This window comes from Marmota monax, unplaced genomic scaffold (genome assembly GCF_021218885.2).
Source record: "Marmota monax isolate L192 unplaced genomic scaffold, Marmota_monax_Labrador192_F-V1.1 WCK01_AAM20220418_F8-fsc00107, whole genome shotgun sequence".
Classification (NCBI taxonomy): Eukaryota; Metazoa; Chordata; class Mammalia; order Rodentia; family Sciuridae; genus Marmota; species Marmota monax.
The window spans coordinates 6,625,385-6,637,842 of NW_026693761.1; the positions used below are offsets into that span (position 1 = coordinate 6,625,385).

The following is a 12,458-nucleotide window of genomic DNA, read 5'->3' on the forward strand; positions in this document are numbered from 1 at the left end:
TGACAGTCTTCCGCTGTCCTTTTTTTTTTTTTTTTTCACACAAGGAAAACTGAGGCTCTGAGGAACACAGGCACCTGTTTAGAGTCACACTCTAGGTTAGTCTTTTGTGGCCAAAGTGAAAAGCCTATTTTTTCCAATCCATGAATTGACCAGCATCCTCCAATAAGAAGGGGGCTCGCTCCACCTAAGTGATGGTCTAAAGTCTAAATAAGGATATGAAAGAATCTGAGATCCAGGAAAAGGAGTTCAAAATGCAAAAAAGCCAGCTTGGGAGTGTGAATTCAGAACAATATTTTTTTTCCAGAAAATTCTGGCATGGTGCTGCCACCCTCTGGACATTTAGGAAAGTAAACTTAAACGCTGCCATAAAAACAGCTTTTCCATCCAAATAATATTTTGTAAAAAGAGCTGACACTGGTTATATTTCTATCATAATATTTTCCCTAATGAGTTTGGTACTTCAAAGCTCTTTGATCATCAGAAAAATTTGAAGGAACACATAAGAAGAGACACAAAAATTTTACAACTAATTACTGTGAAGTTAATCAAAACCCTTCACTGTCTTCTAGATACTGCCTATATAAAAGCGAAAGATTTGTGGATCTGAAATATTTTCCAGTAGGAAGTTGTTTTTTTTTTTTTTGTGCTAGGGATTGAACCCAGGGATGCTTTTTATAGCCCCAGTCCTCTTTATTTATTTTGAGACAGGGTCTGCTAAGTTGCTGAGGGACTGACTAAATTGCTGAGATTGGCCTCCAGATTGAAATACTCCTGCCTCAGTCTCCCAAGCTGTGGGAATTACAGGCATGTGTCACTGTACTCAGCTCCATCACGAATTCGATACATAATCACTGACTCACAAAACATTCTGAATTAAAATAATAGTAAACACCTGTTGAGTATTTACAGTGTGACATATCCATAATTTGTGTGTACAGTTTTATGAATAAAACACAAGTAAAGGACTTTATGGATTCTTTGTACATTTTTTTCTTTGGGGGGGTACCAGAGATTGAACCCAGGAGTGCTTAACTTCTGAGTCACATCCTCAGCCCTTTTTATATTTTATTTAGAGACAGGGTCACTGAGTTGCTTAGGGGCTCACTAAGTTGCTTAGGCTGACTTTGAACTCTTTTTTGAAAAATTTTTAATTGATTTTTTAAAAAATAAATGACAGCGGAATGCATTACATTTCTTATTACACATATAGAGCACAATTTTTCATATCTCTGGTTGTATATAAAGTATGTTCACACCAATTCATGTCTTATTAAGGAGGTTGGGGCCTAATCCAATATGATGGAGATTTGGGCCTACTTTTTCTTCTAATAGATGTAGTTTCTCTGGTTTAATTCCTAGGTCCTTGATCCACTTTGAGTTGAGTTTTGTGCATGGTGAGAGATAGTGCTTTAGTTTCACTTTGTTGCATATGGATTTCCAATTTTCCAAGCACCAATGTATATTTTTGGCACCTTTGCCTAATATAAGATAATTCTAAATATGTGGGTTAGTCTCTGTGTCCTCTATTCTGTACCACTGGTCTACAAATCTATTTTAGTGCCAATACCATGCTGTTTTTGTTACTATTGCTCTGTAGTGTAGTTTAAGCTATGGTATAGTGATGCTACCTGCATCACTCTTTTTGCGAAGGATTACTTTAGCTATTCTGGGTCTCTTATTTTTCCAGATGAATTTCATGACTGTTTTTTCTATTTCTATGAGGAATGTCATTGGGATTTTGATTGGAATTGCACTAAATCTGTAGAGTTCTTTTGGTAGTATGGTCATTTTGACAATATTAATTCTGCTTATCCAAGAGCAAGGTAGATCTTTCCATCTTCTAAGGTCTTTTTTGATTTCTTTCTTTAGGGTTCTGTAGTTTTCATTGTATAGATCTTTCACCTCTTTTGTTAAGTTGATTCCCAACAAGTGTTTTATTTTATTTTATTTTTTTGAAGCTATTGTAAATGGGGTAGTTTTCCTCATTTCCCTTTTGGAGGATTTGTCACTGATATACAGAAATACCTTTGATTTATGGGTGTTGATTTTATATACTGCTACTTTTCTGAATTTATTTACTAGTTCTAGAAGTTATCTGGTGGAGCTTTTTGGGTCTTCTAGGCATAGAATCATCTCGTCCGCAAATAGTGCTAATTTAAGCTCTTCTTTTCCTATACATATCCCTTTAATTTCTTTCGTCTTTCTAATTGCTTTGGCCAATGTTTCAAGAACTATGTTAAATAGAAGTGGTGAAAGAGAGCATCCCTGTCTTGTTCCAGGTTTAGAGGGAATGCCTTCAATTTTTCTCTATTTAGAATGATGTTGGCCTGGGGCTTAACATAGATAGCCTTTATGATGTTGAGATATGTTCCTGTTATCCCTAGTTTTTCTAATGTTTTGAACATGAAGTGGTGCTGTATTCTGTCAAATGCTTTTTCATATGAGATGATCATATGATGTGATGAATTACATTTATTGATTTCCGTATGTTGAACCAACCTTGCATCCCTGGGATGAATCCCACCTGATTGTGGTGCATGATGTTTTTGTATTCGATTTGCCAGAATTTTATTGAGAATTTTTGCATCTATATTCATTAGAGATATGGGTCTGAAGTTTTCTTTTTTTATGTGTCTTTGCCTAGTTTTGGAATCAGGGTGATATTGGCCTCATAGAATGAGTTGGGAAGTGCTCCCTCTTTTTCTATTTCCTGAAATAAATTGCAGAGTATTGGTGTGATTTCTTCTTTAAAGATCTTGTAGAACTCAGCTGTGTATCCAACTGGTCCTGGGCTTTTCTTGGTTGGTAGACTTCTGATGATGTCTTCTATTTCAGCACTTGATATTGGTCTGTTTAAATTGTGTATATCATCCTGGTTCAATCTGGGCAGATCGTATGATTTAAGAAATTTGTTGATGCCTTCCATATCTTCTATTTTATTGGAGTATAAGTTTTCAAAATAATTTCTAATTATCCTCTGTATTTCTGTAGTGTCTGTTGTGATATTACCTTTTTCATCACGTATGCTGGAAATTTGATTTTTCTCTCCTTCTCTTCATTAGCATTGCTAAGGGTCTGTCAATTTTATTTATTAACCAACTTTTTGTTCTGTCAATTTTTCAATTGTTTCTTTTGTTTAGATTTCATTGATCTCAGCCCTAATTTTAATTATTTCTTGTCTTCTACTGCTTTTGGTGTTGATTTCTTCTTCTTTTTCTAGAGTTTTGAGATGTAATGTTAGATAGTTTATTTGTTGACTTTTTCTTTTTTTTAAGGAATGAACCTCATACGATGAAGTTTTCTCTTAGTAGTCTTTTCATAGTGTCCCTGAGATTTCAATATGTTGTGTCTATGTTCTCATTTACCTCTAGGAATTTTTAAATCTCCTCCTTGATGTCTTCTGCAACCCATTGTTTATTCAGTAGCATATTGTTTGGTCTCCAGGTGTTGGAATAATTTTTATTTTTTATTTTGTCATTGATTTCCAATTTCTTTCCATTATGATCTGATACAATGCAGGGTAGTATCTCTACTTTTTTTGTATTTGCTAAGAGTTGCTTTGTAGCATATTATATGGTGTATTTTATAGAAGGATCCATGTGCTGTTGAGAAGAAAGTGTATCCTCTTGATGCAGGTTGAAATATTCTGTATATGTCAGTTAAGTGAAAGTTATTAATGTATTATTAAGATCTATAGTTTCTTTATTCAACTTTGGTTTGGAAGATCTATCCAGTGGTGAGAGAGGTGTGTTAAGGTCACCCAAGATTATTGTGTTGTATTCAATTTGACTCTTAAACTTGAGAAGAATTTGTTTGATGAACATAGCTGCTCCATTGTTTGGGGCCTATATATTTATGATTTATATGTCTTGTTGGTGTATGGTTCCTTTGAGAAGTATGTAATGCCCATCTTTATCCCCTTTCATTAACTTTGGCTTGAAGTCTACTTTATTTGATATGAGGATGGGAACCCCTACTTGCTTCCATAGTCCATGTGAGTGGTATGATTTTCCCCAACCTTTCACCTTCAGTCTGTGTATGTCTTTTCCTATCAGATGAGTCTCCTGGAGGTAGCATATTGTTGGGTCTTTTTTATTAAAATTCAATCTGCTAGTTTATGTCTTTTGATTGATGAGTTTAAGCCATTAACATTCAGGATTATTATTGAGACATGGATTGTATTCCCAGCCATATTTGTTTATTTTTGTTATTTAACTTGACTTGATTTTCTTCTTTGATTAAATTTTCGTTTAGGGTACTACCTCCTTCTGCTGATTTTCATTGTAGTTTTTCATTTCCTCTTCATGGAATATTTTTCCAAGGATGTTTTGTAGTTCCGGTTTTCTAGCTATAAATTCTTTTAACTTCTGTTTATCATGGGAGGTTTTTATTTCATCATCAAATCTAAAGCTTAATTTTGCTGGATGTAAGATTCTTAGTTGGCATCCATTTTCTTTCAGAGCTTGATATATGTTGTTTCAGGATCTTCTAGCTTTGAGGGTCTGTTTTCCTAATTGGTCTTCCCCTGTATGTAATCTGATTCCTTTCTCTCATGGCTTTTAAAATTCTCTCCTTATTCTGTATGTTGGGCATTTTCATTAAAATGTGCCTTGGATCTGTTGTGATTTTGTACATTTGGCATCCTGTAGGCTTATTGAATTTGGATTTCCAATTCATTCTTCATGTTTGGAAAGTTTTTTGATATTATTTCCTTGAATAGATTGTTCATTCCTTGGGTTTGGACCTCTATGCCTTCCTCTATCCCAATAACTCTTAAATTTGGTCTTTTTATGCTATTCCATATTTCTTGAATGTTCTGCTCATGGTTTCTTACCATTGTCACTGTGTGATCTATGTTCTTTTCAAGATTATGTATTTTGTCTTCATTGTCTGATGTCCTGTCTTACAAGTGGTCTACTCTGTTGGTTATGCTTTCATTTGAGCTTTTTTTTAAGCTTGTTCTTTTTAGATATACATGACAGTAGAGTGTATTTTGACACATTATACATACTGAGAATAACTTCCCATTCTTGTGGTTGTATATGATTTGGAGTTACATTGGTTATGTATTCATGTATGAACATAGGAAAGTTATGTCCAATTCATCCTACTGTCTTTCTTATACCCATACCCCCTCCCTTTCCTTCATTCCCCTTTGTCTAACCCAATGAACTTCTCTTCTCTCTCCCCCTTATTGTGTGTCAGCTTCCATATATTAGACAGAACATTTGATAGACTATTTAGCATGTACTCTCCAGTTACATCCATTTACCAGCAAACACCATGATTTTATTCTTCTTTATGGCTGAGTAATATTCCATTGTGTGTATACAACATTTTCTTTATCCATTCATTTGTTGAAGGGCAACTAGGTTGGTTCCATAGCTTAGCTGTTGTGAATTGAGCTGCTATGAACACTGATGCGCTGTGTCACTGTAGTATGCTGATTTTAAGTCCTTTGGGTATATTCCAAGGAGTCAAATAACTGGGTCAAATGCTGGTTCCATTTCAAGTTTTCTGAGGAATTGTCATACTGCCTTCCAGAGTGCTTGTACCAGTTTGCAGTCCCACCAGCAATGTAAGAGTGTACCTTTTTCTCCACATCCTTGCCAACATTTATTGTTACTTGCATTCTTTTTTAAAAATATCTTTTTTAAAAGATTGACACAATATCTTTATTTACTTTATTTATTTTTATTGGGGCTGAGGATCGAACCCAGTGCCTCACATGCATGAGGCAAGCACTCCACCACTGAGCTATAACTCCAGCCCCTGTTACTTGTATTCTGATGGAAGAGATGGAATTGCAGTGTAGTTTTTTTAAAAAATAAATTTTTAGTTGTAGATGATTACAATACTTTATTTATTTATTTATTTATTTATTTATTTATTTATTTATATGGTGCTGGGAATTGAACCCAGTGCCTCACACATGCTAGGCAAGTGCTCTGCCACCAAGCCACAATCCCAGCTCCATCTCAGTGTAGTTTTAATTTGCATTTCTCTAATTGCTAGAGATGTTGAACACTTTTTCATGTATTTATTGACCATATGTATTTCTTCTGTAAAGTGCCTTTTCAGTGCCTTTGACCATTTATTGATTGGATTACTTGTTTTTCAGTGTTGTTTTTTTGAGTTCTTTATATATCCTGGAGATAATGCTTTGATTTTTCTCCCATTCTCTCTTCACATTCTTGATTGTTTCCTTTGCTGTAAAGAAGTTTTTTAGTTTGAGGCCATCCCAGAGGATTGTTTTATCCACCCAAATATCAGATGTTGTGGGTTGAATTGCATACCCTCAAAAATGTTCAAATTCTAACCCCTGGTACCTGTGAATGAGATCTTATTTGGAAGTTAGGTTTTTGCAGATGTAATCAAGTTAAGATGATGGGTTCAATCCCTAGCATGAAAAGTTTAATGGTAGATCTGACTTAAAGCTTAATATACAACTCAAACCAAGTCACCCTTTTAGCTCTTTCCCTTGGTTCTGTTCTATCCTGAGACAACCTTTCCCAGCACAGCTTTGTTTTACAGTACTAGGGATTGAACCTAGAAACATTTTGCCACTGAGCTACATCTCTAGTTCTTTTTTAATTTTTTATTTTGAGACATAATCTTGCTAAATTGCCCAGGCTGGCCTGGAACTTCTGATCCTCCTGTCTCAGCCTCCCAAGTGGCTTACATGCTTGCACCACTGTGCCTAGCAGAGTACTCTTAAGAGAGAAATTTTGGTCTATCTACTGCCTCTGTTTTGTTTTGTTGGAATTTAATTAATTTGCTGCTACTTAGAACTATTGCAAAAATTAATTAAATTGCAAGTAGCAGTAAATTATTTATTCATTCTATTTCTGAAAAGTCTGTACTCAGGCTCTGTCAGCTTTCTATTAGTATAACACATGCCTGAGATAAACAAATTATAAAAAGAAAAGGTTTGTTCTGGCTTACAGTTTTAGAGGTTTGTGATCTGTTGTCCCTGTTGCTTTGGGCCTATAGTGATACATCAGGATGGGAATTCATAGGAATGCATAGCAGAGTAAAACTGCTCACCTCATGACAGGGACATAAAAGAGAAGAGAGTGAGGTCCCATAATCTCCTCAAGGGCACACCTCAATGATCCAAAGAGCTAGGCCCCACCTCTTAACAGTTTCTACCACCTCCAATTAGCACCAAGTGGAGGCTAAGCCTTTACCAAATGGGTTTCTGGGGGACATTCCAGATGCAAACAATGGCAATGGCAAACACTTGAAACCATTTCACTATGTGTCACTCAAGTAAATGAAATAATCTTAAATGAAATGATCTTAAGCCCAGTTCCAAACCATAGGTTGTTTTTTTTTTTTTAATTGTGATCTTTTTTTAAAAATTGTGATCTTTCTAAAATAACTTAAGTGCTATCTCCCCTGCCCCCCCACACCACTTAAGAATTTTTATTGTTAGATTATTTATTTTTCAGAGTTTCTATCTTTCACAGAAACTGGAGGCCTCTTTGTGTAGGGTGATGATTTGTGACTGTTTCACATTTCCTCTTTACCTCATTTTTCTCCTGGTGGTAAAGCTTCTAAATATCAATTACCATCATAACAAACCTTAGGCCAGTCAGGTTCTGCTCTCTGCACTGTCTTCTGGGGCAGTTTGTCCTGGTACAAACTCATTTCCTGTTGGAGATCCAAGGTCAAAAGGAGAAAGCATTCTCTGATTCCAAATGCTCTAGTGTTCTTGGTAGCACACATTTGATTCATCCTGTCCCTGAACCTCAAGAAGTCCTTGCCCTTTTTTTTACTTTTCAAAATTTACTTTTTTGCCGCAGTCTGGCTGGGCACAAATAACCGAGCCGCCACGAAGCACTTGTAGGTTCAAAACAGCAACTCTTTATTGCCGAACTCCACCAGAATGTTATGCTTGAATTCGGGATCCCCAAAAGACCACCAGAGACCAAGATCGATGTAAACAGCAAAGAGGTGTTTATTGTGAGCTAGCTTGGTCCTCTGCGCACACACATAGCAACTGGTGACGCTGAGAGGCCCTGAGCCCAAGGTTTGCAGCAGTTTTATACATTCTTTGGAGAAGGCAGGGACTTCACATACATCATAGCATCTCTTAGCAAATCATCACACACCGCGGGAAAATCAAATAACAACTCTAAAACATGATTAGCACATTCACTGGCGGGAACAAGTTGGGTAGGGGTGATTGGTCAGTACGAAAGGGGTATTCATTTGAACTGATTGGTTTAAGCCAAGAGGGGTATACGTGCTGAACTACATGGTTTCCCAACATTTTATCAACCACCATAAACTACTGGGAGGGTCATCTGGCATCCCAGGTATTTCCCTGTCTCATGCTGATTGGTGGCTGCTAGGGGGTTGCTATGGATCCCCACCTAGCCTGAGTCAGGGACACCTGGCGCAGAAGATCTCTCCTGTTATTTGAAGATAAACAACTTAGCAGGGTGGGAATGTGCCTAGGAGTGCTCTGTGGGTTTTTCCAAGGACAAAGGCCATGCCCCTTCCTTGGACAGGCTATGCTCTGAGATAGAGGCTGGTTTTTCATTCACTGTTTATGATTAGGTGTGACCAGCAGGAGCCTTTGGGTGGGCAGGATGCATGCCATGTGGTGAAGCACCCAGCCACTGCTGCAGGCAGGCCCTCTCCTTCCCACTGGCCCAGCTCTTGTTTCCCTGCCCATAGGATCATGGAAATGAAGCCATAGAACACTCTGGAGTCCCCAGTACCTTGCTGCAGGTGTCTTCTGTAAAGGAAGATGGAAAAGCTCCGTAAACTCAACAAGCCAAAACAACCGTATACCTGTCCGAGATTTTATTAGCAGGACCATAGTGGCCAGTCACAGAGGAGAAAGAGAGAGAGAGAGAGAGAGAGGAGGAGAGGGGGAGAGAGAGGAGAGGGGGGGAGAGAGAGGAGAGGGGGGAGAGAGGGGAGGGGGGAGAGAGTAAGAGAGAATAAGAGAATGAACACAAACAGGGTATTGATATTTATGGGCTTAACACAGGATGAGGAGCAGCAAGGCGAGTGGACTGTTACTTCTTCATTGGCCGAGAGTTCGCGCCACTTCAGGGATTGGAGGTGCGCCATTCACAGGGATTGGAGGTGACGGTTCACGTGCCATTCAGTGTGTCATGGACCTAAACTCCCTGAAGAGAAGCAGTCTGGGCACCATCTTTACCAACATCTTCAACAGCTGCACTCCACACTCCCCACACAATTCATGGAGGGGCCTAAAGACCAGGAAAAGAATTTCTTCTGGCCAAAGTGATCAGTTCAAAGTGAATCAAGTCTATATTTGCTCAAAGGGAGAATTTGTCTCTACTAGGTCAAGGGGAATAAGTCCCTACCTACATTGGCTCAAGGCAAGTAAGTTCCCAATCTACCCTGATTCAAGGTGAGGGAGTATTTACACTGAGCAGGAGAAGGAGGCACAATAGTCTAGGCCTTGGAAAGGATGGCTGCTGGGCACCGGCCTTTATCCTGAGGCCCCCGTCTTAAAAATAAACAAACAAAAACTGCATTTTTAAAATCTTTGAAACAATTTTATAATTTGTGAAAAAAAATTAAAAATTTCTCCCAAAGCAAGGGGAGAAACAGGACAAAAAGCAGGACAGGGAAACATGACCCAAGGCAAAGTCTCTATGAGGTGTCTTCGCAGGTGGGGGCAGAAGAGACTCCTGATGGACCCAGATGCGCTCCTGCCTGGAAACCTGTTGGCACACCTCAGTCTTCGGGCTGTTCATTGGTTCTGTTGGTCTTGGCTGGGGATTTCCACTGGAACTACTGTGCTCCTGAACAATGACTGAAGCATGGGATGAAACACAGCTGTCGAAGGCAGGAGACAATACTCTTCCTCACCCTCCTCCAACCCCTGATGCAGTGGTGGGTTGGCTCTGTGGAGGTAGCTTGGGAGGAGGAGCTGTGGTCCTCTGTGATCTCGCTACTGAGGCTGGAGGAGTCGGTTGTGCTGGGCACAGGGTGGTGCTGGGAGGTTAGGCTGGGAGGGGGTGTGTCCACGTGGACAAAGCGGAGACGAATGCCAGGCACACTGGCACTGCCACCACCCTTCTGCAGAGACAGCTTGGCCTCCTCTGGCTGCTGCTGCTGCTCACAGGGCAAGCCAAGGGCAGGCTCACTGGAGCACTTCCTGGGGTCGACCCTAGGAGGATCTGCAGGGCCTGGGCGAGGCCCTACCACCCGACGCTGCACGGGCTTCTCCTGGCATGTGCAACCCACCCCCTGGGTTCTCTGGCACTTGAGCAGGAGGTAGGTAGCCATGGCATCATCGTATTTCTTATTTGACAGGGACACCCAGATGTTATAGGGGTCGTAACCCATGTCGAACATAGTTGTTATAATGGCAGGATCCGGGTGGGTGGGGAGGGCCTCGCCAGAAGGACGGGGTGAATCTTCCTTGCCCTGGCTCAGCCATGGGTGGCTCATTATCTGTTTTAGGCTGGGCCTCTGCCTGGGGTCCACCTTCAGAATCTCAAGGATGAGGCTCTGAGCTCCCTTGGAAACATGTTCAGGAATGCCATAGGCTCCCTCCATGATCAGCCTCCTCACCTCCCCAACACTGTTTGCTATAAATGGGCGGCTCCCTGTCAGCATGACATAGAGAACCACCCCCAGGCTCCAGATGTCCGCCAGGGGGCCCTCGTATTCCTCCCTACGGACAACTTCTGGGGCAAAGTACTGGAGAGTGCCCCAGAACTTGCTCAGCTTCTGCCCGGCTGTGAATCTGGTGCTCAGGCCAAAGTCAATGAGTTTCACGGTACCACTGGCATCCAGCACGAAGTTTTTGGGCTTGAGGTCCAGGTGTGCGATGCCCTTCTCATGGCAGTACTGCACAGCACGCACCATCTGCCTGAAGAGTCTGCGGGCCTCCTCCTCAGGCATGCCACCAGGTTCCGAGATGAGGCTCCGAAGATGTCCCCCACCTGCATGCTCCATGATAATGTACATATATTTGAGGGTCTCAATGACCTGGAAGAGTCGGATCACGTTTGGGTGATCCAAGCCCGCCATTATATGGGGTTCAGACAGGAAGGGGAGGTTCCTGCCTACTTTTGCCACAACCTTCACCACAACCTCTGTCCCCGTGAGGCGATGGCGGGCAAGTTTCACCTTCCCGAAGCCCCCTTTCCCAATGTCCCGCAGAAGTTCATAATGGTCGGTGATGGCAGGCTCATAGGAGCCCGGCCCTGGTCTCTCTACACTGCTCTCACTGCTCTCACTACTCTCACTGCTGCTACTAAAATGGAACACCATCTTAGGATGCTAGCTTAAAAAAAAAATAATAAACCAAAACAAATAGCTAAAATAAAAAAGCCCCCAAAATGAAAGCAAAGAAACAAAAGGAAAAAAAAATCAAATCAAAAAACCCAGAAGACCACAACCACCAATCGCTAATCACCAACCACCAGCCACCAACCACCACAAAATGCACTAACTATCTGGGAGTCCGACAGGTCACCACCAAGAGCTTCCTGTACATATGGACAAAAACCCAGTGGTGGCCACTCTCTTATATACCTGCTCTTTGAAATTCCCTCACAATGGCCATGCTGAACCAAGCCCACCCTTTTTACCTTATAAGGACAAAAGTCAAGCTGAACCAGGGCCCGCCCTTATCCCCTTATAAGGACAAAACACCACCCTGAACCAAGGGCCCTACCCTCATCTCCTTATAAGGGAACAAGCCAAGCTGAACCAAGGGCCCCACCCTGATCTCATCATAAGGACACAAACCACACTGAACCAAGGGCCATGAGAAACATCAAAGTCCTGCACATGTCAAAACTTCTCTGGTATAAGCACTTCTCCTAGCCTATGAACTATCTTAAGTGAGAACAGGGGTGGATCTTATTTAATTTTAGATGCCCAGAGCCTAATATAGAATTTAACCCCTTGGAGATTTCCCTTAATGTTGATTCATTGTCCAACTGGGTGGACAAATAGACAGATGGAGAGATAAAGAGGTAGGTGGAGAGATGGACGATGGATGGAGGGAAGGAAGGAAGCATGAATAGTTAGATGTATGATTGTGATACTGGTCTTGAAAGTCAGGATGGGGTATTTGTTCCCCTGGGGTGTTGAAGATTAAATACCTGAGAAATGCTGAGGCAAGAGTAAAATGTAAATTTTATTTAAGAGAAGCGAGAGGGTAGGGAGGGTAGGGAACCCAGAGTTGGTGCCCATGGGAGTGGGCCTGTCCTACCCCTTTATAGATTTATGGTTTCCTTTCTTCCCATGCCTACATGACCAAAAGGCGGAAAACAGCTATTCAGGGGGTGCTTGCTTGTATTGGAAAGTCCCACCTTTCCCCTCCTTCAGAGGTGTTAGCAACTGCTTGATGGGGGAAATGCTATCTATTATTTCCCTTTTTTTGATAATTTCTTTTGCCACTAAGTTGGTTGGCAGGCTGGATAGATGGATGGATAGGAGGATGTAGT

General features: G+C 40.9%; 1 protein-coding gene across 1 annotated transcript; it reads right to left on the reverse strand.

Annotated features, from left to right (window-relative positions):
- Positions 1-9,783: 9,783 nt before the first annotated feature.
- LOC124103981 (sperm motility kinase-like) lies at positions 9,784-11,274 on the reverse strand. The gene has a single exon (XM_046460649.1). It carries the CDS (start codon positions 11,272-11,274, stop codon positions 9,784-9,786), a length of 1,491 nt encoding a protein of 496 aa, XP_046316605.1.
- Between the last annotated feature and the right edge of the window lie 1,184 nt (positions 11,275-12,458).

Coding starts and splice junctions, on each gene's coding strand:
- LOC124103981 (XM_046460649.1), bottom strand. CDS start 11,274: ATGGTGTTCCATTTTAGTAGCAGCAGTGAGAGTAGTGAGAGCAGTGAG.